This window comes from Neurospora crassa, linkage group II, assembly GCF_000182925.2.
Source record: "Neurospora crassa OR74A linkage group II, whole genome shotgun sequence".
NCBI classification, from domain to species: domain Eukaryota; kingdom Fungi; phylum Ascomycota; class Sordariomycetes; order Sordariales; family Sordariaceae; genus Neurospora; species Neurospora crassa.
Window position 1 is genome coordinate 2378783 of NC_026502.1, and position 21251 is coordinate 2400033.

The following is a 21251-nucleotide window of genomic DNA, read 5'->3' on the forward strand; positions in this document are numbered from 1 at the left end:
GTGAAACAGAAGACAGTCGCGATTGGACGCGCAGTGCAGGAACATGTAATATTTCGCTATGATGGGAAGCATGTGGTCAGTGTAATTACAGCGTCTTGGTAAGTGCTAAATTACACTGTGTACGGTACTCAAGTTACAATACAGTAAACGCTGTTTTGGTGTCCCTCGAGGTTTTTCTGGACCTGTAGACAGCAGATCTACTCACATCACCTTCGTACATTGTCCCAATATGACCCTTGACATACACACCCTTTGATTACGACCTTCCTCCTATCCCTTACCCGTTTTCTTTTTGTTCTTTATCGGTCTTGGGCAGCATAAGATGTACAATAAGCCCGTGATCTGCTAATAATATTCTGAAAAAGTCTCAATCAAGTCATTGCGACTCCCAGACGTTGCACACCCATTACCACAGACAGGTATCATGGAACCATCCGCAACGGGATACAATCGAGCAGCATTTGCAGATCTTCTCAGGGATAAGACGTCAGTAGGTCCTAGTCTTCCTTCTCCTTATTCCACTGGCCGAACTCTTTTGTCTTTCGTGCGCCTCCACGCCCACCGGCACATCCTCCAGCGCTCTCAGTTGCTTGGGGTTCACAATCCTTTTGACAGCACCATACCAGCCCAGTTCCTGTCTTTTCCACGCCTTCGGCTTGATTCCGTTGGATGGTGTCATCTCCAGTATCACGCGAGGTAGCGCTTCTCCTGACACCGATCCCTCTTCTGACTCATCCATTTGGGTGGTCTCGGTTTCCGTGTCTGCATCAAATCCCACACGTCTCTGAGGATCAGGGTAACTTGTAGTTTGTGCTAGGGTCATCCCAGGGGGCATCATCATCAAATGGACGTGGCCGGGTGAGAGTGGTGTAATGGGGGTTGTGTCGACAGTCTCCTCGTTCAGTACCCGACCATTGTCTTGAATATTGCTATCGCCATAGTGACTGCCTGTAGCCGTCGGCAGTTGGAAAGACGGCGGTAAAGATGGACGTTGTCTGTGGGGATCTGTTTGAGAGAATGGTTGAGCAGTCGGTGAAGCAGTATCGGGCGGAGGATAAAACCCAGTTCTGTCTGTGTTTCCCACGAAAGGGTTGATTCCGATTGTTTGCTCCTCGTCAGTCTGCCCTCTTTGATGAGCATAGCTGCCACCTTCCTCTTGATCCATATTAACTTCCGTGCCATGATCATGGGTTGGATGGCGTCGCATCTCCATCTGTCTCTTCATCCGTTTGTGCTTTTGCCAGATAAGTTTTCCGATCCACCAACGCCATGTCTTCAAGGATAGGAAGCCCTTTGGGGGTGTTTCTTCCGTATCCCCTTCACCTCTGTTCCGATCCAAATCGGTAACTCCAGTCCCGCAAGTTTCACCTGTGTCATCAATATTTACCCCCACGGGAAGATCAGGAAGGGGGTAAGGAAACACCGCAGCCGCACTCGACAGTGAACTGACTACCACCCGTTCAGTGGCAACCTCAACCCAAACCTCAGCCTTACGGACTATGTCCGCGTAAATGATTAGACAGGCAACGACAGAAAGCGGAATGACTACCGCCCAGAAGATAAAGAACTTGGGAGCGCCCGGTCCGTACTCGTCGCCCATGGAGAGAATCCCAGAGACAATGGGAAATGGAAGTAGAATTCCACCTAGATAGGAGATACGTTCAAGGGCCCGCTGGTTATCGGCTGATATTTTGTTGGATGTACCATGCTGGTGGGAGCTGATACGAAGAAGATGGCTGCGTTGAGGTGTCAGGCTGGCATAGGTTGCGATCCGGTTCAGGTTGTTGCCGGGTGTTGTCGTTCTGGATAGAGGAATGTTTGTGACCTTGGCTGTAGAGCTCATGGCTGTCGGTCTCTTTTTCGACGGCTTAACCTTTTCCTGGGTCACGCATGTTGGTGGGTTCTCGGGAGGCGTGGGGATAGGTAAGAGAATAGGGACGCCTGGTGATGCATTGAGAAGAGCGATTCGGCGCTTAGCTCGCGAAAGCAGCGTCTTCCAATCCGATCCAGATGAGAAACCTCTCTCGCTTCCCTTGATACGGCCATTGTGGTCGGCGTAGAAAGCAGTGACGTCGGCGTTTCGCTCAAGTGACTGCACCATATACCAATAGAGAGTGATGCTCTTCGACACTTCTCTCTCGATCAACTTCGGCTGCGACGCTGTCGGGGGTGCCAAAACTTCGAACAACTCGAGCCAGTGATTGTAGACAATGTCAGACAGGACATTGGCAATGAAGCTTGGTGGATCAACCACTTCCGCGTGTTCGTTGGAGTTGTGGCAGAGCATTTCGTAAATCAAGTCCTCCAGGCATGGGACCTCTTCATCTTCACGATCGTCATACGCGTCGGGGGCAGCAACTCGGGGTCTCTGTGCATCCATAACCGGGCTAGTTTTCCTGGCCGTGGGAAACGATGCCTTCCGTAGATGTGACGAAGCAGCATCCCTCCACAGCGGCTTATCGAGGAACAGTACTCCAGCTCGAGGGTTCTGTTGCCGAGTAGAACTAATCCAGAGAGATGCTCGGTTGAAGGCTGCCGCCAATCCTTTCGGCGTCTTCCCGTCTTCAGTCAAGGGTAGGACCTTCGGGCCAGTGATCATCAGATCAAGACCATCAAAACCCGCTCCGGAGCTGTGATGAGTCTCTCGTCTGGACATCGAGGTACAATCGAATCCTTGTATAAGCTCGGGGTACTCAAACTGCGCAAAGCAACCTGCTTCGGCACTTCTGATGTTCGAGTGGCCTCGTCTACGTGGAAGGGTCAAACCAGAGCGTGAACAGTAGCTTCTCCGGGTAGCATGTGCATCCAGGAACGCGGAGTCAATGCTGAGCTCCTCGCTGGTGCGGAGAATGTCGACGTAATTCGCAGGGAGGCCATGAAAAACAAACAAGGTAACAGGTCCGTCCTTGTCCATGCCCGATATCAACTCACGCAGATCATCTGGACTGCCGACAATCGTCCTCCGGCATTGTTTCTTGGGATCCCATCTGAGCATATAGGCGGGCGTTGTTTCGAACTCGTGGAGGGGAGAGGCAAAGGAGCTCAGACGCTGGTGGTAGAAGGGGGAAGAGGCATCGCGAGGCGACTTATGTTGATGATGCAGCTGATGCTTGTATACGGCCTCGTGGACATTGTTCTGCTCTTCGGCCGAGTCCATGTCGTGTCGGGGTCTTGCAAAACCTTCGTTGGGCTGGGGGCTGCTACACATCGACGTTGACAGTTTGGTTGTCGGGGACGAAGGGCTTTTCGTGAGGACGAAGAATGACGAGACAGCCCAACGCACTCTCACTGCTGCTGCAAAGACTCCTTCTTTTGTCCATGTTGGTGTTCCTTCCATCATTGAATGTCTTCACGCAGAAGGTGCTAGGAACTGTCATGGCGTCTTGCAATCGGTGATGCTAGTTTCATCGTTCCTTCTCTTCGGATGTCTGTTGAGAGTCTTGAGTGACCTGGAGGTACCTACCTAGAGTTACTAACGTACATTCATAATTCCGGTTGCTGCTTCAGTTTCCGCTTGGTGCCATCATTACCGCGATATATCGTGCTCATCCCTCAAAATCGGCAAGTACTTCCAGCACTTCCTCGAATACCGCGAGGTGGCAAACCGACCATTACACAACAGCCCAGGACTGTCATCTATGCATCTGGTCAACGCAGCTTGGGAGAGAGCTACCTACCAAGCATAGGCTGGTTGCAGACAATAAGGGAAGGCGACCATGAGCGACGGTGGTCACACAGCAGATATCCGCGTCCAAATGCCACTCGTCAAATTTCCGCTTCAGCGATGTCGAAGCAACTGAGCGGCCAAGACGAACTCGGGCTGCAACTGTTGAGTGTCCATCGTCTTCTCTCCATATTAGACTGGTTGGCGTCGTGAGGTGAATGGCCCTCGGCAAGAATATGGCTTCATTGGGCTTCAAGGAGTCGCGTATGGCTCCGGGTCGAGTCCTCGCATCGTACACCATCGTTGTATTTACTGCGCAATTCTACTCGTGCTACACCGAATATTTCCAATATCTCATGACTAGATACTTTTTCCCGCTCATCGCCGCTCTCCCACCGAATAGCACCGACTGCTTTTCTCTCCTCCAATAAGTTACATGCCGTATAACAATGAATCTTTGCTAGATCTGCACAACTGCGCTGGTTTCTTTGAGTCCTTTCTTCACCCTAGACTTCCCTTCCAAAAAAATAAAGATAAAAAAAAGCAACAAAACGCCACCGCCATGAAACTCCTTCAGATGAAGATGAAATGAAAATGGTGAGCCAAACCCCTTGAACAAGGTCCTCTGAGCACTCGTGTCCACGTGTCAGTCTAAAGTGAGTGAGATGTGTGAACGAGAAGAACGAGAAACTACGCTGCAGGCAGGTATGTTTCAGCTCTGCAAGTAGTAAAACAGAAAACAGGAAACACAGTGCAGAGCGCCAAATGAGTGTCGCCATGGGACGCGCCCTGCGACAGAACGCAAGGCAGAGGAGCGAGAGATGACGGAGCCATCGATTGATTGCGATCCTCACCAGCTGAAAATGCCCTCAATAGAAACGACCAGGAGTTGGGACCTCCCGAAACTCCCTTATCGTTTCTCGTAAGCATCAGAGTGGTACTCTTCATCCCCATCGTGATGTAATGTAACGCTGTTGAACTCTTCGAATGGATCAACGGCATTCTCGCCTGGTGTTACCATCCCGCTTTCAAGTGGTTCCCCTTTGAGGCCCATCTGCCTGGACCCGCTGATGTCCACGCTCTCACTTTCCTTGACGTTGCGGAAGTTCAGTGTATCAATGCCGCGACCTTGGTTCGGGACAATGGGCGGCTTCATATGACGGATCAGAGCCCATTGTGTCGTCCTGAAGAAGGGATGAGTCTTAATGTCGGATGCACCAGCACGGGCACCTAGACGACGGTTCTCGTCCTTGATAAGCAACTTGCGAATGAGTGATTTGCAAAGGCTGATGATTCAAGGTTAGCAAGTAGTCAGAGTAGAAAGCGTTGACAAGTATGAGAGACTCACTTTGATATTTGCGGCGCGCCGGCATGGTCAGGGAAGGGAATATCTTCCCTGAGGATGTTGGCGAACGTTGCGTTACGGTTCTTACCCTTGAAGGGGGTAGTACCGTACAGCATTTCGTAGATAAGGATTCCGAGCGTCCACCAGTCGACTGCACTAGTATGCCCACTGCCCTTAATCACTTCCGGTGCGATATACTCTTCTGTGCCCACAAAGGAGTTTGTGCGGAAGTTTGCTATGCATGACTTGGTATCGATGGTCGGCAACGACGACGTACTCGTGCCGTTCTTGCCAATAATCATGGTTGGCTTGCCGCCCGGGTCGGACTGCTTGGACAGATCGAAATCTGAAAGCATGATATGTCCAGACTGATGCAGTAGAATATCTGTGATGATCGACAGTTAGTTATGCGAAATGATCGGCATGATGAAAGGTGGGAAAAGTGGAAACGTACTCTCTGGCTTGAGATCCCGGTAGATGAATCCCATAAGATGCAGGTATTCAAGCGCAGCAGTCACCTCTGCGGCGTAGAAGCGAGCATCGTCCTCGGGGATACACTTGCCGGGACGTGTCTGTAGAGCTCTGAAGAACTCGCCACCGCTGCAGTATTCCATGCAAAGGTAAAGGTAGTCCTCGGATTGGAAGGAATGATACAGGGTCACGATGAAGGGATGGTTGCTTGTCGCGAGGATTTCCTGCTCGGCCAAGGCTCTCTTGATCTTGTTACGCTTGATCATTTCCTTCTTGCTCAGAACTGTGTTGCTTTGTTAGTAAGGGGTGAGACACTGTACCGAACAGACGCGAAGACGTACCCTTCATGGCATATAACCTCCCGCTCTTCTTCTCCTTGACTAGATATACCTTGCCGACATCGCCCTTGCCAATCAACTTGATCTTGTCGAAACTCTGGGGGCCGACCTCAACGTTGCGGACCTTGATGGAGTTGGAGCTGTATGTTCGGCGGAAGGCGAGCGGCGACTGACGGATGGGAGGAGGCAGCGCTCCGAGACCATCGGCATCGGGCGCAGCCAGACTTGTGGAGGAATCGTTGTTGGGCTTTTGCTCTGCGAAACCGACGGTGTTGGAATCCTTGCTCTCCTCGAGCGGCTCCTTGCTGAGTTCGGCCGTGGCAGGGCGGTCGCCGTTGCCCTGACCCTTTGAAAACAGGCCTTGAGCGTTGGGAGCACTGGCGACTCTCCTCAGTTTCCTCGCAAGCTCTTCTTTTGTGGCCGCCGTGGGCTGCTGCGAGCCTTCGGGGCCGTCGACCTTGAGTGAGGGCGTGTCGGGCGGGCTGGGCGGAACCGAGCCGTCATTGTGATGGCGCAGGCCCGGTTGGCCCTGGTGGGCAAAATACGGGTTCGCGTGTGCGGTCGGACTCATGGATTCGTCGAGCGGATTGCCCTCGCTCACGACGGTGGTGCTGCGAAGGCGGCCGACGCTGAAGAAACGGGATTGACGGAAGCCGGAGGGCGTCTTGGCGTCGGCGCGTGGTGCTCCGCCGTGGGAGCTGGAGGTGGTGTGGGCATCGCGGTCCTTGTGGTCTTTGGAGCCGGAATTGATGCGGAAGAATTGCTTGATGCGCGAGGGGAAATGGCCTTCGCCGTTGGCGTTCTTTGTGGACGGCATCCTTGTGATGTAATGCTCATGAAGACGAGTCCATGATGCGACTTGTGGATGGGAGGAAGGGGGAAAGACGGGGGGGGCCCAAGGTCGTGCACTGGACTGCGAGTGCGCGAGTTGCCAATGCAGTGGAGGGTGCTGGGTGCAGCGGGTGGCCTGGCAGTTCCTCCGGTCTGAGTGGCAGCAGTACCTAGGTAGTAGGCAGTGCCTGGGGTGGCCGGTGGTAGTGGCCCGTAGAGAGGGAGGTCGAAAGAGTGGATGGCAGAGTGGATAACAGATGACAAGTCTAACAAGAAATGTCCGGACCGAGCCAGTTGCGTCTGGGTGTGTGCCCACTTGTTTACGAATGCTGGCGGCCAGGCACCTTCCACTTCCAGGATGCCGTCCAATGGGGCTGCAGGCGTCGCTGTTGGGCACTCCGCGAAAGCTGTTTCGCTTCGGGTTTCTTCCATTACCTATGGTGCAACGGGCTGGTTGCTAAACACACAGTGACACCAGCGTTGTTCCCCACTGCATCATCCGCCTACTTAGAGGTACCTCCGGCTAGCTGGCAAGCACTCTAATGTGGTGATGTTCTGCTAGTGCAGCAACCACAGGTACAGGTTTATTGGCCGAAGGTCGAATCATGGTGTCCAAAGACTCCAAGGAGACTGCCTGTTTCCAAGGTCTCCTCTGGATTCCTCAGGTTGGTGGAGTGTTACGGGACCTTCCGGCGCACGCCGACTGGAGCGATGAGAACGATCGGAGTCCCGACCATTTGAACTGCGCCTTCTTTCCAAGTTGAAGGGTTCTCGTCCAGTCATTTCGGCATCAATGGCACGCCATCTGTCATCCATTGAAAACTGCATTTATCAGCAAGGCAAAACCCCCAACCCGTCCCGTCTGGCCCGTCATGAGGCTCATGGTCAGCTTCAAACTCTCAGCAGCGAAGACGTGTAAAGCAACCTCGCAACACCTAGCGTACCGAGCATCATGTCTCAGTACCAGCCGTCTCTACGTACACTACCTTCTCTAAAAACACTGGTTTCTGTTGGATCGCAATCCTTTGGTCCCTGTCTTGCCGCCACCAGTCCACCACACCTCGCAGGGCTTGGCAACGTCTTTGATGGATCCAGACTGTCGAGTGCTGTCGAGGACCTGCAGATGGATGATGGAAAGGCTGGGACATCAGAGACAAGTACCTATGGAAGTCCTCTTTTATTACAATATCTAATAGGTCCAGTATATGCGCACTTCCCGTTGGCGACAGCTCGGAGCATAACCCGTCCCGGCAGTTACTGTCCGAAATCTGGTCGCTTTTAGCGAGGTTTATACACTACCTAGGTACTCATCACCCGAATTGGTGTTTAACGCAGGCAACCAGATAGCCAAGTAACCAACCTCAAGTTCCACGTTGACCGATCCCCGTCAAGCTGGGGAAGCCAAGCCTACCCCGGAAAGACCAAACTCATCAAGTTTCCTCAGTCTACTGTCTGTCACCTTCCAGTTAGTTTAGACTCTGACTGTGTATGTAGTGTACGCATGCACTGGTATCGTGATACATTCCCATCGCTGAGTGGGGGTTGATATCCAGGTCCCAGCCAGGTCAAGAACCCAAGCATAGAGGTATAGGCCAATTCACCTAGTTAGCTCTTCCTCATCTTCGACATGTCTCTCTAGTCTCCAAGCTTTTCACTCTGCATCTCCATACTGTCGCAAAGTACCCGCTCCAAAAACCTCTTTCAAAGCGTCACATTGCAAAGACAAATATCCAGCGCTACCAAGCGTCTTAATAAGTCTATTGTAAAAATTGCGACAATTGAAAAGGTTCTCCGGAATTGACATCATGGAAGTACTTCGAGTTTCATTTTACGTTGCAAATTCATCAACGCAAGAGATTCGGTCAGCTTTGTGTCTACTCTAAGTAACATTATTGTCTCGATGTAGTCTAGTGGCTGAATAGTGTGTTCGGCCGTGAACCAGAACGTCATCCGCTCCATTTCGCTCAAAGTCCATCTTTTCATGCAAGTCCTGGGCACTCTCCCATGGGGAGTTTACCCCTGGTTGCGTATCATTCAAGAGCCAGCTTTGCTGTCAAATAGCACGAAATATATCTATAGGCGAATATCAACTCACATCAAGGCAAAAAAAAAAAAGTACCAAGAACTTACTGCAACCTATGGTATGTTACGAACATTGGGAGCCCTGCACTTGAGTATCGCTTGCTATGTTAAGAAGGTGTGAATGTACATAAGTATACAAACAATATGCCCCTACCTTTTCCACCACTTTCCACCCCATCAACACACACGCAACCAGAACTACATTCACCCATCTCCTTCCATCCTTCATCCCCCCTTCGCCCTCCCGCTTAAACATCAATCCTGGTACAACCCCCTCCACTGCGGATCCCACCCACAACTCAACATCTTCCTCTTAACCTCCTTGCTTAGGTTTCCAGAAGCATTCTCCGGGACCTCCAGGTCTTCCTGGTCCGCTGCAAGCACCGTCACCTCTACCACGGGTCCCATCACTTTCTCGTAGTACTCCCAAAACTCGTCCTGCTTCTTCTTCTTGGCCGCCAAGCTCGCCTCCATCGCGTCCCGCTCGGCTTGCGTGTAGACTGGCTCCGGGGCTGCGTTCTCGTCTCTCAGGAAATGCACTCGCTCCAGGCGCACGCGGCGGCGGCGTTTGTCGTCGTCGTTTTCGTAAAGCTGGTCGCGGACGGAGGGGGTTACTTGGTTGCCGGAGGTGTCGAAGAGGTAGGGTGGTAGTGGTTGGAGTTTGATGGCGGTGGAAGTGGTGGTGGTGTTGGTGGTAGTGGTGGTGGTAACATCTAGGTGAGAGATGGATGATGACGATAACGGTTGTGATGGGAGGGCCGATGTTATGGTCAGGGGCTTCTCGGAAAGGGGAGACTCGATGCTGGTGTTGCGGGGGCCGTCGCCGACGTGCCAGAGGAAAGGTATCAGATGGCTTTCGTTGACGTGGGCTTCGAAGTGGGATCTGGTGGGTAGGGTGAGAGGTGGCAGCTCGGATTGGAGACGCTTGCTGTGGCACGAAGCCCATTTGCAAGTCTTGGGCTCTTGTGGTTGTTCTCTTGCTGATAGTAAATGGTGTTGGTGAGGTTGTCTGTAATCGCCGTGTACGACCAAAACGTGTTTCCGTAGAGTCTCAAAGTTGTGCAGCTCGGCCGGGCATCCCTCCCATTCGCAGAGGAAGCGGATGTACCTGGGCGTGAGTTTGGAGAAAATTTCTCTAGGCAACTCATGGGGCTTCTTGGGTGGACGGCCTCTGCGCTTGACCTCGCTTGGCGCTTTGGGTTGTTTCGGAACTTTGGGTCTAGGGGGAGGCACGGGATTTCCTCGCATTGCGGCATAGGACAAGCCTGGTCTCCACCCGAACGGCCGCCCTCGTTTCTTTGTTGGATTGACCAGGGGTACTGGTGCTGGAATATCTGGTATCGGAAATGGTGGTGGTTGAACCTTCGGCGGCACATAGTTGGGTGCGGGAACAGTGGGGGTAGGTTTCGTCGATGGCCGCTCTGTGATTTTTCGCCTCTTCGGAGTGGGAGGCATCAGGTCTGATGTCACGAAACTGCCAACCATTGTATCTTCTTCTTTTTCCTTCTCCTCCTCCTCCTCCTCTTCGTCTGATGCAACATCTGGGACACTGATATAGGCCTCCTTCTTCACGCTTACCGGGAGCATGACGGCGACCCGAGCTGACCTTGGTGTTCCATCGCGGACAGATGTCGATGTTGGCGTCGCATGTCGCTCAGATCTTGAGGGTTGCAAAGGCGAGAGCGTAGCTCGCCTCGGATGTTGGGGAACTTTGACGGGCGCTTGTAGTGATGGTTCATCCTCCACGTCTTCTGCATCGTAGAACTCATCCACGTCCTCTTCGTGATCCCCTTGTTGGTTTGGGTCTAGATCCGGGTCATAGTCATCGCCCAGCTCATCATAATCGTCCTTAGGATCATAATTGAAGTTGTCGATAGGGTCGTCATCCGGGTAGAGGTCCGGGTCGTAGGGCATCCTTTCCACTTTTCCCTCGATCAAGTTTGCAGTAAAGCAAGTTCAGATTTAAAGCGAGATGAGGACGAAAATTGTCGTCATCCAACAGAGTGAATCTGGGGCCTAGTTAGTCGCATTATCTGCCACAAGTGAGAATATCTCAACGCACCTTTTTAACTGCTGAGATTGATGATTTGACGAGTTATGCCACTTGAAAGTCCCTGACTAGGGGACTGAAAGAACATCCAGTAAATATTAAGTATCTTGGTTGGTGTAGAGGGCTGGTTTGGCAAACTAATGCCGGCTTCCTGTGGTTATAGGAGAGGGCGTGGGTTGATGAGGGACTGACGCGACTGGACGTGATGTTAGCAATGAAACTATTACTTCTAATCGCACGGCTCAGAAAGTGGTCTGTGCATAGTATTAATTACAGAGGACTTGTTAACTTTCCTCAAATTAGGTAAGTGAGGTGAATTCATGGGGAAGCAGCGCTGTTTATGGTTGCATTCACTAAGTGTGTATGTTACAAGACTCCCTTCCATCCGGTATAAGAGTTCATTTTGAAGCAGTTTAGGAAACTACAAGTGTGGACAACAACGACTGATTCATGGTACCTCCTCGCCAGGTCTTCAAAACCGCCGACCGTCTGACTAGCTTTTGAAGACCTGACAAGTACTGGACTGTGCAAGAAGCAATCCAATGTTCACCCATTAGTTCTAATTGCTAGAAGGGACTACTAGTGTTGAACGAAACATCAAACGTATCAGTTCGTCGCCCTTGTATCTTCCTGGGCGGTCCATGTGAACGATGTACAGCAAATTTCTGCTCGCTGCCCAAACATCACATTGAAGACAATGTGGCCACACTTGGGTGGCTCTAGGTTTAAGTCTACCTTCCCCGTCACTGCGTAAGCGTCGTGGTGAGTGTTTTTGCGGACAGCCACACCGTATTTCTACAAATTGGTTGCAAGCCATGCGTGGATCAATAACTCGACGTACAAGACCAATGCCTCGAATTCCTTATCATGTGCTGCAGTCCCGTCACACTGAACCCATTCTGGATAGGAAATCTTTAGCCACGAACCACCGACGAACAAGCTGGGTCACGGACGTGCAGGTAGAAGGACGGCTTGCTGAATCAAGGAGATAACAACTGACATGTCCTGATGAACCCATTTATCCTATGTCCGTCTCTGTTCATATAATGAATGCTGGTGGCGAAGGCGACTAGACACGTGAGACACGCAAGAAGTTTGGAACGAAGTGCTGGATCCGGGCATGCCTATGATTATGTGTGTGAGCTAGACTAGTTCATGACCAGAGCTTCCAAACCGAAACCTGACGACATTATTCCCACTGCTCCTTTGTGGAGGTGCAACTCGGCTTCACTCCTCGAAGCTTCGTGTATATATCGTGATGTAGATGTCGGATAACCTCTGAGCGAGCTGCCTCGAGCAACTCGAGCAGCTTCATCAACTTGGCGCCAGATCCTTGCCGCAAGTAAGTGCCGAACTCTCGGATGGCACAAACTTTCTGAAGCGGCGGCGCTGGTATTTTCTCCTCGTGTGCTGATACGCCCTCATGTACCAAGCGTTGGCTCGCTGAGTCCGGTGACGTCCTTCGCTTCGCCGAGTGTGACAGGAACACCGTGGAGAGCTGACAGTCGTTCCTCCTCTTTCTTGATCTGGATGGCCTCGGTCTCCTTCCGCAGCTTCTCCAAGTTCCAGGCGTCGTCGTCCCCCTCGTCGTCGGAATCGATATCGGCCTCCATTCTCCAGTTGCCACTTTCGAACAAGGCACGACCGGTCGCTTCCTTCGCCTTCCTTGCGGCCTCCTCGGCAGCCTTCTTGTCGAGACGCTCCTTCTTCCATTTGGCGAAACTCTCGGGTGTTACGGGGGTGAGAGTGCCGGTGAGCTTGTGCCTCTCGGACTCGAGGAACTCCTCGAGCGTAAGGGTCCTGAGAGGCGACTTGTCCAACAGCGCCTTCTCAGCCGCCCTTTGCTCCTTGGTCTTGAGAACGAACCTACAGAGATGGTGTTAGTTATGAGAAGAAGCTAATGGTGCAAACCCCCAACTTACCCAGGCGGCAGAGCATGCTTATACATGCACTTGTCTCCTCCGTTCGGGCAAATCCAGAACCAACCGTACTTGCCCTCCTCGATCGCTTCGATAAAGAACTTGCACACCTTGTCGGTGGTGGTGCGCTGGTTGCCCTTCTTCGACAAGACGACGGAACGCAGCTTTTCTTCGTCCCAGTCCGCCGAGGTCTCTTGCTTCTTCTTGTCGTCCTCCTCTGCTCGTGTATCTTGGTACAGATTCCTCTTCTCGACCTTGCGCTCTTGCTCCAGGTCGTGGGAAAACTTGCACTTCTTGCCCTTTTCGCAGTTGCCCTTCTTGAAGAAAATGCAGACAACGGTCTTGGGGTCGACACCAAAGGGAACCTTTTGGATCTGGGCGGGCTTGTTGAGAAGCAGATCGGCCTCCCTCTTGGCATCCTCAGCCGCCTTCTTCTCGCGCTCACGGGCCGCCTTCTCGGCTTCCTTGCGTTTCTGCTCAGCGTTTCCGCCGTTCTTCATTGAGGCCTGCAGGGCGGCAATCTGCTTCTGGGCGGCAGAGCCCTTCTTGTTCTTCATGCCGAAGGTCTTGTCTTCGACAGCCTTCTTCTTGCCGGCGGCCTTCGGTTCCTGCTTCTTGGGAGGCATGATGGGCAAATATCGCGATCGGGAACCAGAGAGTAGAGTTTGTGTGTGTGTGTGTGTGTGTGTGTGTGTGTGTGTGTGTCGTGATGCGCAAGTTAATGGATCACGTATGTATGTTATATCGAGTCGCTGTCGCAGCTGGGGTGGTGGCGGCGCGTAGGTTGTAAATAGAGCGTGTTGTCGCAGCGACCTTCAAAAGATTTGCAGACGAAGGCGGGGATCTCGACCAAGTCTTCCTGGAGAGTTTCTTGGAGGCAATTCGAAGTGGGTGGGTTGAAACAACTCTAACCAAAGTGGAATGGGCCCACTGACGCCGCCCGGGATTTAAAGCGCTGGGGTGTCCGCCCACAGAAGCCCTGACGTTGGTCCGGGCAGCGCAGCCGGTATACCTAACGAAAGAAGAGGTCCTTCCTTCAGCTTGGGTCCGTCCACGTGACTATCGGATCCTCTTGTAAATGAACGGATGGAGATGTACCGATACATCGATGCTGCGTCGCGGCCCTCAAGGTGGAAAGCTGTCCATAACACCCGACAATCGGCATCATCACTTTCGAATTTGCGGTCCTCCCGGCGCAGAACAGCCAGTGCGATTGGCATCACCAAGAAAAAGTGAGCACGGCATTTTCTTGTCTCTGTCCAGCCGTCTGATTGACAGCTTTTTGAGCAGCAGAACAGCGCCCTTTGGACCCACTTGAACTCCCCTCCAAGCATTGCGAGTCGCAACAAGTCTACAGCTACCAGTTACGGCACCGAACGAATACCCAACACAGACTTTTCCTACGCCAACGACACAATGATTTCTGACGCCGAACTTTACCGTCTCGCCATCGTTCTCGGGTGCGCGGCCATGGTTCTTATTGTTCTCCACCACTTCCTCGAAACCAATGCCGAAGATCTCGAAACCGATGTTGTCCAGGAGAAGAAGGCAACAAAGGTGGCATCGGCCCCGACCAAGGCAAAATAGGACACAGCGTCCGCAAAATTGTACGGTACGAAGACAGAGACTATATTTCACAAACGGCACGATACAGCTTGTCCCGCCCTTGGGACATCTGGTTGGGGCGAGGCCGAGAAGGACAGGAGACAGACGGCCTACAGAACACTCTCTTCTACTGAGGGCAGAGCAGGACAGAGCTGGTCTGGGGCGCAACCGATATGCAAGGGAAGGGAACCCCGGAATCACAAAAGGAATACAGGGACATAGCATTAGGAAAGTAACGAGGTTTCGGGCCGAGGAGGATTGAATGGGTCAGAGTCGGTTGATACCCCATGGTTGACCCAATGCATAGGAGCAGACTCTTGCACTGGATTTCAGTTTTTGTTCGGATCATGGTGTATCATGTCACCAGTTAAGTAGCAGAAGGGTGCCAAGCGCTCTGGGTAGCATGACTGACTAATAATATGGTTTGTTCTTTTGTTATGTGCAAAGGGGTCGTTCTTTGTTTCCGCTTGTGAAAGAGCTCAATTGCAAACGTCCCTGAAGAAGCAAGTGGAAGCTTGGAGTGTGTGGGATAAGAACATCCATAAACAAGGACACACAGCTCCAAAGGGTCCCTGAAAGTGGTGACGCGTCTCGGAGAGTTGGCTATGTGTCCCGCCATCGCAGGTACCGGTACCATAACAGAACGGCCCAGCTGCGTCAGGAGGGATGGGTCTAGCCCCAAAGAGATTAGCGTACCAATGAGTGCCATCAGCCAAAGCGATTGCCACAAGGCTGTGATTGGCCATGACTGTTCTTTCCCCTTCTGAGCGAAGCCAAAGCGGTGGGGTGGCCAGTGCGGCAAGGATCCCGTCACGTTGGATGTTGTTCAGGACAGGCGCGTGTGGCCGCAAGTTAGTAGTGTATGGGCGGGAGCCTGCTCAGCCTGCCAAGCCTTGACGAAAGCGCAGCGAGGTGGCTCCGGTCCCCGTCGGTTCTCCCTCAAATTCTGGGCGGACACCGGTTTCTACTCCCTCCTCCGCCCCCCCCTCGTTCACCTCTCTCGCCCATTCACCACTTTATCACCCAAACAACACCACCTATTCCCCAACACAACCTACTATCACCGCCAAAGCCAAAGTCCATCACCGATACAGCCCATCCGCTCAAGACCCATATTCTTTTCATTGCTCGCAGGACTGCATCCAACTTCGTCAGCCTGACCACGTCCATTTCCACTTGCCATTCGAGTCGATCAGATCACAGTGTCGCTGCACCTTTTCCGTTGCAGCGCGACCCTTGCTCCGCTTCGACTTCACGCGACCTTGCGCTACCAGCGAGTCGTAACCTGACCTCCCTATCACTCTTCTGCCCAACGCGACCTTCGCCAGCTCTACTGCGCATCTGAGCCCGTCCGCGCTTCCTAATCTCTGAAGCCACCTTGACCACGCGTCTCGTCTTTCTCACCACTTCTAAATCACTTTCCAGCAACCCACCGCCATAATGTCCGGAAAGCTCGACCAGTCTCTCGACGAGATTCTCTCCACTCAGCGCCGCGGTAAGTCCAACGCCCGCGGCCGTGGAGGTCGCCGCTCGGCTGGCGGTAAGCCCACCAATGCTGCCCCCGCTGGCGGTATCCAAAAGAACACAAAGCCCGCTCGCAACGCTGCCAAGCCGGCGCCCGCAAAGAGTGCTGGTCTTACCGGCGAGAGCAAGATTGTCGTGAGCAACCTGGTGAGTCGCGTCCTCCAGCTTTCTCCTGCGTAGCATCCTTCACCGCTAACTCCCATCGCAGCCCAAGGACGTTTCCGAAGGCCAGATCAAGGTATGTTATTACCGATGAGGCCATTTAGCCTTCGGACTTTTATCGACATCCCTCTTCCGTGGCGTATCCAATCGGCGTCGTTTTCTCCACTGGGCGGTCGGGACGGTCGTTTATTGCAAATCGGCCCTAGGCCATCAAGACTGCCGTTGATTGCTCCTCCCTGACGTGTGTCATTACATTTCGTCATGTTGCGAGTTGAGCAGATCGCAGTCACGCTCTCCCCTCCTTATCATTGTGGTGGCTGGCAAGCGCCTCTGGTTCGGAAAGGGACAAGCAGTGCAGGATCCGGCAGACAAATCTTGTATGGGAGCCTAGCTGGGGGGTCATGCATCATCTCTTCCTGGCTGGTCACCTTGAAGTCGATCTTTGCACCCCAGCGCGCCACGCAGTGAGCGATGTTCGAGGCTCTGTTTCTCATGTCCTGGTTGGACGATTTCTGGGGGGTTTTGGTCCATCAGGGGATTTACAACTCCGGGGAACCGGGGTCTAGCATCGTGGTTGTTCGGGAATTCTACGAGAGGACGGCATCACATCAACTGGACCATGCTTGGATTGTCTGGCATAACTGGATCCCTTCACACGTCCTACTGCTTTACGGGCTGTGGGCCCAGACGCATCGGATCGTATGGATGGCTCTAGTGAGTGTTGGATTTTCGGCTCACCTGCCAGTTGCTGGTGTTGCTGACCTGGAGATTACGCGCGCTGCTCTGGCTATATCCTGGTTTTGGGCCGGCTCGAGATAATGCCCTAGCTTTGACCGATTTGAAACCGAACCGTTACGAACACGACCACACTGAAACTGGCGCACGACGCTAACCACGAATTACCCTGTGATAGGAATACTTCCAGCAAGCTATTGGACAGGTCAAGAGGGTGGAACTTTCGTATGGGCCCGGAGGCACTAGCCGCGGTATTGCTCATATTACCTTCCACCACGCCGATGGTGCTACCAAGGCGTACAACACTCTCAACGGTCTCCTGATTGACAACCGCCCGGTCAAGGTACGCTCATTCTCCATTGTATGAATCTTCTGGTTCTGGCTTTTCTAACGTTCCCCTAGGTCGAGGTCGTTGTTTCCAATGCCGAGTTGATCCCTCAGCCCAAGAGCCTGACTCAGCGTATCACACAGCCCAAGGCCCAGCCCAAGTCTGCCGCCACTGTCAAGCATGCCGCCAACGCCCCCAAGGGTGCTGCTGCTGCTAAGCCTGGCAGCAAGAAGGGTCCCCGTCGCCCTCGCAGCGCCCGCCCTGCCAAGAAGACCGTCGAGGAGTTGGATTCTGAGATGGCTGACTACTTCGAGAGTGGCACCACGGACAACGCCACCGGAGCCGCGCCGGCCGCTGCCAACGGTGGTGATGCTCCCATGGAGGACGAGATTCTTTGAACGAAGGGTATGCATGAGGAACAGCAACAGTCGATGAGAGCGAATGCCAGCTTCAGCGACAACTTTGTTTGACGGATTTCGGATTGTCTATGATTGTTTTACTATTTTATTTCGGGTTCGGGCAGGGTCTACAGCTTAGGTCAACAGCTTGATGAAATTTTCTCCAGACTCACGACGACCTTCAATTATCGCCTCTCCACTATTATTCTATTAGCGAATGCTGTATGACCTGCGACTGGTTCGCCGCGACCTACCATCTCGCTCCTGTCGTTTACGGTCCCTCTGATGGAAGATGGATTGCGGCAGGACACGTCTGCCAAAGGGCCAAGGGTCACAATTTGGTGTTGTTATCAGCACTTTGTCACTTATCCTTTGGTCGCCTGTTAAGCGTCTTCCCCTCCCAGTACCCCAAGGCGATGAATATAATTTCGAACAAATAGCTCGCCTCTGCTACTAAATTGTTGGAGCGCAACGGACATATATGTCAGCGAAGCGGGAGCAATATCCACAGTGGTCCTTTTCACATCGCAAGTCACGACCAAATCTAGCATGCGCAGGGCGTTGCCTTTCTGTACTTTACAGAGAGCTACACCTGCGGAGGGTAAATTGTGCATCCCAAGACCAGAAGAGAAAGCTCAAGCAGCTAGATCAGCGTGGATCGAGGACCCTCGAGCGCTTCCGGGCAAGAAAAAGGCGGAAGTTAATGTCATAATGCCCCGAATTCTGCCACGAACGTAAACAGTGCTTCACGTGCTGATAAGAGGGCACCCTTTCCTGCCATTCCTCCGCGATTCAGCAAGCCGTAGTTCCTCCTCATTCACACACGGCAGTAGAACTACAACCACACTTCTGCTATTTGTCCTTCTCCTTTCCCTTATCCTTCTTCTTCTTCTCCATCTTCCTCAGCTTCCTCTCGCAGTTCTTGCACACCACGGCTTCGGTAACAGTCTTGCTTTCGATGCCTGCCGCGCAGTGTCCCAAATGCTCTCCTCTGTATTTTGGTTTGCAAGGGCTTTCTGTCGATCGGCCTTGCACGAGCTCGTCACACGAGGTGCAGTAGGAGTCGACAAAGTGTTTGGTACACATCTTAGTTTGTAATTGGTTGGTGTGCTGGAGGGTAGTGGTGGTGGTGGTGGTGGTCTCAGAGACGTAAGAGGCGGTGGAAGTAAATGCGCATGGGCTGTAAATTGGTTTCCTAGAATTGTTGCTCAAATACTCCCTAAATGAAGGGCGGAAGTTTTGACAAGAGCGCAAGGATGGATACAAATGTTTGTAGTAATACCTGTAATGTTTTGCAGCAAGACTTGCGAGTATTCAGTGGATGCTATTGTCTCTCTCAGTAAAATAGCCGGTTCATTCTTGGTGGAATCGCCAAGGGTGGGTGACTTGTGCGAGTCCGTTCGTGAATAGGGTTAAGGTGTCAAGTACAATACTGCCTTGGCTTGGTAGTCTTGAATTACTTCTAATGCCCGTCATCTTTATTCTGAGATTGCAGAGCGGTGTTGACCAAGAGGGTCCAGACGGGCTGGTACATACAGGTCACTCGCCACTCGAGGGTTCCTGCGTAGGGATGGATGGTGTATGTGTTGGTCGAGGTCCATGATGTAGGTTGAGGAAGTTCTCTGAGGGTTTGTCGTTCGTTCGTACTTGGCCACCGATTATTATTGGGGTAATAACACGTCGTAGTGTAGAGATGGAAACGTGTTGGCTGGGTATAAACCGTATTCCCATCTATTTTGTTCTTTTTCTTCTCTTACTGCAATGACCCCCCCCCCCCCAATTCCACATGACCTACCTGTCACGAGAGCCATCAGAACCAGTTCAACTCTATCCGCTCTGGGAAGGTTTGCGAAGCTCTTGCTACATGAAATGAATTAACCACTTGGTGTTATTGGCTTGACAAGCTCCATTACATGCAACTAAGTATGCTTATGACCATCTGTTGAGCTGATACCAAAGCATCCTCTGTCGAAAGTCGTGATAATGGTGACTGGTAACCTGTCTAGCAGGCACTGTCAAGCACATAATCAATATTTGCCATTCCCAAGTAAGCTCCGTTATGTCACATTTCCCCTATAACTGTGTAATCCCCTCCCCACTTCCGTTCCTATGTCCGTTTAACTTTCCACGAGCACCGTCGTCCTAAAAATGACCAAAACGCCCTGTCTCCGACATGTACGATATCCCCCTCTGGCCAACCAATTCTACCTCCCACATACGCTCTCAGATTTTTGGAGCAATCCACTCCTCATCAGCCGGCCAAGCCAAGATAGATGCTCCCATCTGTGCATCCCTCGCGGCCTCTCCAGCTGTATAGGAAGCCGATGCTGATGAAGGTGACGATGGGGAGGAGGAAGAGCGGCTGCTGGCCGCGCTGGAGGTGGTATTGATGGTGATGGTAGGGCCTATACCTGCGAAGCTGGAGGCGGTGCTCGAGTATGGCGATGACGTCGAAGAATGGTGTGGGTGTGAGCAGTGAGAGAAATGTGAACCACTTCTGCTGCTGGTGGTGATGGTGCTGAAGTTGGAGGAGGATGAGCTGCGTCGGGAGGAGGAGGTGGTAGAGGTCATGTTTGGAACTGGGCGGATGTAGTTGCTGTGGTTTTAGGGTTTGTTCTTGCCTGGTTTTGGTTGTTGGGTTTAGGTTATTGTTTGTTTTGTCTTGAAGATGACAGTAGCGAAGATCGAGTGACTTGTTGCTGACACTTGGAGTTGGAGGTTGTGACTTGATAGGTGTGACTTCGGTCTGTGAACTGGTGTAAGTGACCTGGCGTTGGGAGGACAGTGTGTTAATTATGATTATTGAGAGAATGATGATAAAACCGGGAAGAACAGGGAAACGACAGAAACAGAGGACATGAATATTATAGAAAGTCGTATACGAGGCTGTCAGGAGTAAGTGAGACACATGACACCAATAGTGGCAGATAGGATCTCAACAAAGGCAAGTGGAAAATGTGGTGACGCTCGTGCGTGCTTTTGAGTGTCCAATGAGAAGAATCTCCTCTAAACAGCCACACTAAGCTCTTCGAGCACCTCACAACGCTTCACGGTAATGATTGAAAAGTGAAACTAAGAAAGTTGGTAGCTTATTGAAGATGTTCGACTGACCTTATGTCCGTTCTCGGTGATGATGCAATCCACCCCTGCAGTTGTCCACCACTTCTTTCCGTAAGTTGTCCTTAGCTTCGGATGAGTAAGGAAAATTTGTTGCAACTTGTTCCTCTCTAGGTCCAAGCGCAGTCTGTATATTCAAAGTGCAGCTGTCCCAGCTACGGCGGGTATTGGGTGTAATCAAAGAAGCAAAGTGGGAATGAACTGGTCAAAGGAAAAGACTAGTTTCATATGTGGTTTTCGAGTTCTCTTATACGAGGAGGCCTGTATACAAATATATTTTGTAAGTACCGCAAAGCTGCTAGATCTCAAGCACAAGTGCAGGTTTGTCCGAGACAATCTGGAATGCAAGAGGAATAGGCGCTAATTTCGTAAGAAGCGAGATGAGAAACCAGCAGCAAGCACAGTAACGACACGAGAGTAAACACTATCGCCCACCGCTTCCACCCACCGGTGGTAGTGGTGGCTTGAGGGTTCACCGGAGCATCTGGATAAGTTGGCTTTCTGTGGGTCTGAATCATGTTGTTTGGTGTTCCTGGCGACCTTCCTTTTTCTGATCATTCCTATCCCGATTCCAACGCATACTAGATGGTCATCACAGCTTGGCATCACAGATGCTACATCTAGGAGCGTTGAGTAGTGTGGAGGTAGGGTGACGAAAGATGGATAAGTTCAGAAACTTACT

General features: G+C 52.1%; 9 protein-coding genes across 12 annotated transcripts; 3 read left to right on the top strand and 6 right to left on the bottom strand.

The window, feature by feature from the left end:
* Nucleotides 1–322: 322 nt before the first annotated feature.
* On the bottom strand, nt 323–3195 carry NCU01798 (hypothetical protein). Its single transcript, XM_951383.2, has one exon. The coding sequence runs from the start codon at nt 3155–3157 to the stop codon at nt 488–490; it is 2670 nt and encodes an 889-aa protein (XP_956476.1). The 5' UTR covers nt 3158–3195; the 3' UTR covers nt 323–487.
* A 721-nt stretch (nt 3196–3916) lies between these two features.
* Nucleotides 3917–6905, bottom strand: nrc-2 (nonrepressor of conidiation-2). The gene is made up of 4 exons (XM_951382.2): nt 5822–6905; nt 5464–5763; nt 5013–5394; nt 3917–4950 (listed from the first exon to the last, which is right to left on the bottom strand). The coding sequence occupies exons 1-4, from the start codon at nt 6633–6635 to the stop codon at nt 4575–4577; spliced, it is 1872 nt and encodes a 623-aa protein (XP_956475.1). The 5' UTR covers nt 6636–6905; the 3' UTR covers nt 3917–4574.
* Nucleotides 6906–7378: 473 nt separating this feature from the next.
* On the top strand, nt 7379–8414 carry NCU16553. 2 transcript variants are annotated; one of them, XM_011395386.1, is made up of 2 exons: nt 7379–7806; nt 7852–8414. In XM_011395386.1, exons 1-2 carry the CDS (start codon nt 7602–7604, stop codon nt 7929–7931), a joined length of 285 nt encoding a protein of 94 aa, XP_011393688.1. In that variant the 5' UTR covers nt 7379–7601; the 3' UTR covers nt 7932–8414. The 2 variants fall into 2 exon arrangements, with proteins under 2 accessions (XP_011393688.1, XP_011393687.1); XM_011395385.1 differs by having other exon boundaries at nt 7379–8414.
* Nucleotides 8415–8778: 364 nt separating this feature from the next.
* chap (CDP-2- and HDA-1 associating protein) lies at nt 8779–10949 on the bottom strand. The gene is made up of 2 exons (XM_951381.2): nt 10794–10949; nt 8779–10740 (listed from the first exon to the last, which is right to left on the bottom strand). The coding sequence occupies exon 2, from the start codon at nt 10643–10645 to the stop codon at nt 8987–8989; it is 1659 nt and encodes a 552-aa protein (XP_956474.1). The 5' UTR covers nt 10646–10740; nt 10794–10949; the 3' UTR covers nt 8779–8986.
* Nucleotides 10950–11159: 210 nt separating this feature from the next.
* On the bottom strand, nt 11160–13662 carry NCU01795 (zinc finger containing protein). Its single transcript, XM_951380.2, has 2 exons — nt 12704–13662; nt 11160–12647 (listed from the first exon to the last, which is right to left on the bottom strand). The coding sequence occupies exons 1-2, from the start codon at nt 13324–13326 to the stop codon at nt 12203–12205; spliced, it is 1068 nt and encodes a 355-aa protein (XP_956473.1). The 5' UTR covers nt 13327–13662; the 3' UTR covers nt 11160–12202.
* A 198-nt stretch (nt 13663–13860) lies between these two features.
* NCU01794 (hypothetical protein) lies at nt 13861–14749 on the top strand. Its single transcript, XM_951379.3, has 2 exons — nt 13861–13932; nt 13988–14749. Exon 2 carries the CDS (start codon nt 14117–14119, stop codon nt 14285–14287), a length of 171 nt encoding a protein of 56 aa, XP_956472.2. The 5' UTR covers nt 13861–13932; nt 13988–14116; the 3' UTR covers nt 14288–14749.
* A 511-nt stretch (nt 14750–15260) lies between these two features.
* On the top strand, nt 15261–18792 carry NCU01793 (RNA binding domain-containing protein). Its single transcript, XM_951378.3, has 4 exons — nt 15261–15976; nt 16038–16067; nt 16905–17069; nt 17129–18792. Exons 1-4 carry the CDS (start codon nt 15746–15748, stop codon nt 17450–17452), a joined length of 750 nt encoding a protein of 249 aa, XP_956471.1. The 5' UTR covers nt 15261–15745; the 3' UTR covers nt 17453–18792.
* Nucleotides 17778–19053, bottom strand: NCU16554 (hypothetical protein; the record flags this gene model as incomplete). Its single annotated transcript, XM_011395387.1, has 2 exons — nt 17778–18671; nt 18989–19053. 2 exons carry the CDS (start codon nt 19051–19053, stop codon nt 18305–18307), a joined length of 432 nt encoding a protein of 143 aa, XP_011393689.1. The 3' UTR covers nt 17778–18304.
* Nucleotides 19054–19243: 190 nt separating this feature from the next.
* NCU16555 lies at nt 19244–20816 on the bottom strand. 3 transcript variants are annotated; one of them, XM_011395388.1, is made up of 2 exons: nt 20564–20816; nt 19244–20198 (listed from the first exon to the last, which is right to left on the bottom strand). In XM_011395388.1, exon 2 carries the CDS (start codon nt 20021–20023, stop codon nt 19676–19678), a length of 348 nt encoding a protein of 115 aa, XP_011393690.1. In that variant the 5' UTR covers nt 20024–20198; nt 20564–20816; the 3' UTR covers nt 19244–19675. The 3 variants fall into 3 exon arrangements, with proteins under 3 accessions (XP_011393690.1, XP_011393692.1, XP_011393691.1); XM_011395390.1 differs by having other exon boundaries at nt 19244–20219; XM_011395389.1 differs by having other exon boundaries at nt 19244–20338.
* Between the last annotated feature and the right edge of the window lie 435 nt (nt 20817–21251).

Excerpts from the sequence above, each read along its gene's own strand:
- nrc-2 (XM_951382.2), bottom strand. The coding sequence starts at position 6,635 with ATGCCGTCCACAAAGAACGCCAACGGCGAAGGCCATTTCCCCTCGCGC. Across the intron at positions 5,764-5,821 it reads GAGGTTATATGCCATGAAGG|TTCTGAGCAAGAAGGAAATG; the intron begins GTACGTCTTCGC and ends AAAGCAACACAG. Across the intron at positions 4,951-5,012 it reads GGCGCGCCGCAAATATCAAA|CCTTTGCAAATCACTCATTC; the intron begins GTGAGTCTCTCA and ends TTGAATCATCAG.
- NCU01798 (XM_951383.2), bottom strand. The coding sequence starts at position 3,157 with ATGGACTCGGCCGAAGAGCAGAACAATGTCCACGAGGCCGTATACAAG.
- chap (XM_951381.2), bottom strand. The coding sequence starts at position 10,645 with ATGCCCTACGACCCGGACCTCTACCCGGATGACGACCCTATCGACAAC.
- NCU01794 (XM_951379.3), top strand. The coding sequence starts at position 14,117 with ATGATTTCTGACGCCGAACTTTACCGTCTCGCCATCGTTCTCGGGTGC.
- NCU16553 (XM_011395385.1), top strand. The coding sequence starts at position 7,602 with ATGTCTCAGTACCAGCCGTCTCTACGTACACTACCTTCTCTAAAAACA.
- NCU01795 (XM_951380.2), bottom strand. The coding sequence starts at position 13,326 with ATGCCTCCCAAGAAGCAGGAACCGAAGGCCGCCGGCAAGAAGAAGGCT. Across the intron at positions 12,648-12,703 it reads AAGCATGCTCTGCCGCCTGG|GTTCGTTCTCAAGACCAAGG; the intron begins GTAAGTTGGGGG and ends CCATCTCTGTAG.
- NCU16555 (XM_011395388.1), bottom strand. The coding sequence starts at position 20,023 with ATGACCTCTACCACCTCCTCCTCCCGACGCAGCTCATCCTCCTCCAAC.
- NCU01793 (XM_951378.3), top strand. The coding sequence starts at position 15,746 with ATGTCCGGAAAGCTCGACCAGTCTCTCGACGAGATTCTCTCCACTCAG. Across the intron at positions 15,977-16,037 it reads AGATTGTCGTGAGCAACCTG|CCCAAGGACGTTTCCGAAGG; the intron begins GTGAGTCGCGTC and ends CTCCCATCGCAG. Across the intron at positions 17,070-17,128 it reads TTGACAACCGCCCGGTCAAG|GTCGAGGTCGTTGTTTCCAA; the intron begins GTACGCTCATTC and ends ACGTTCCCCTAG.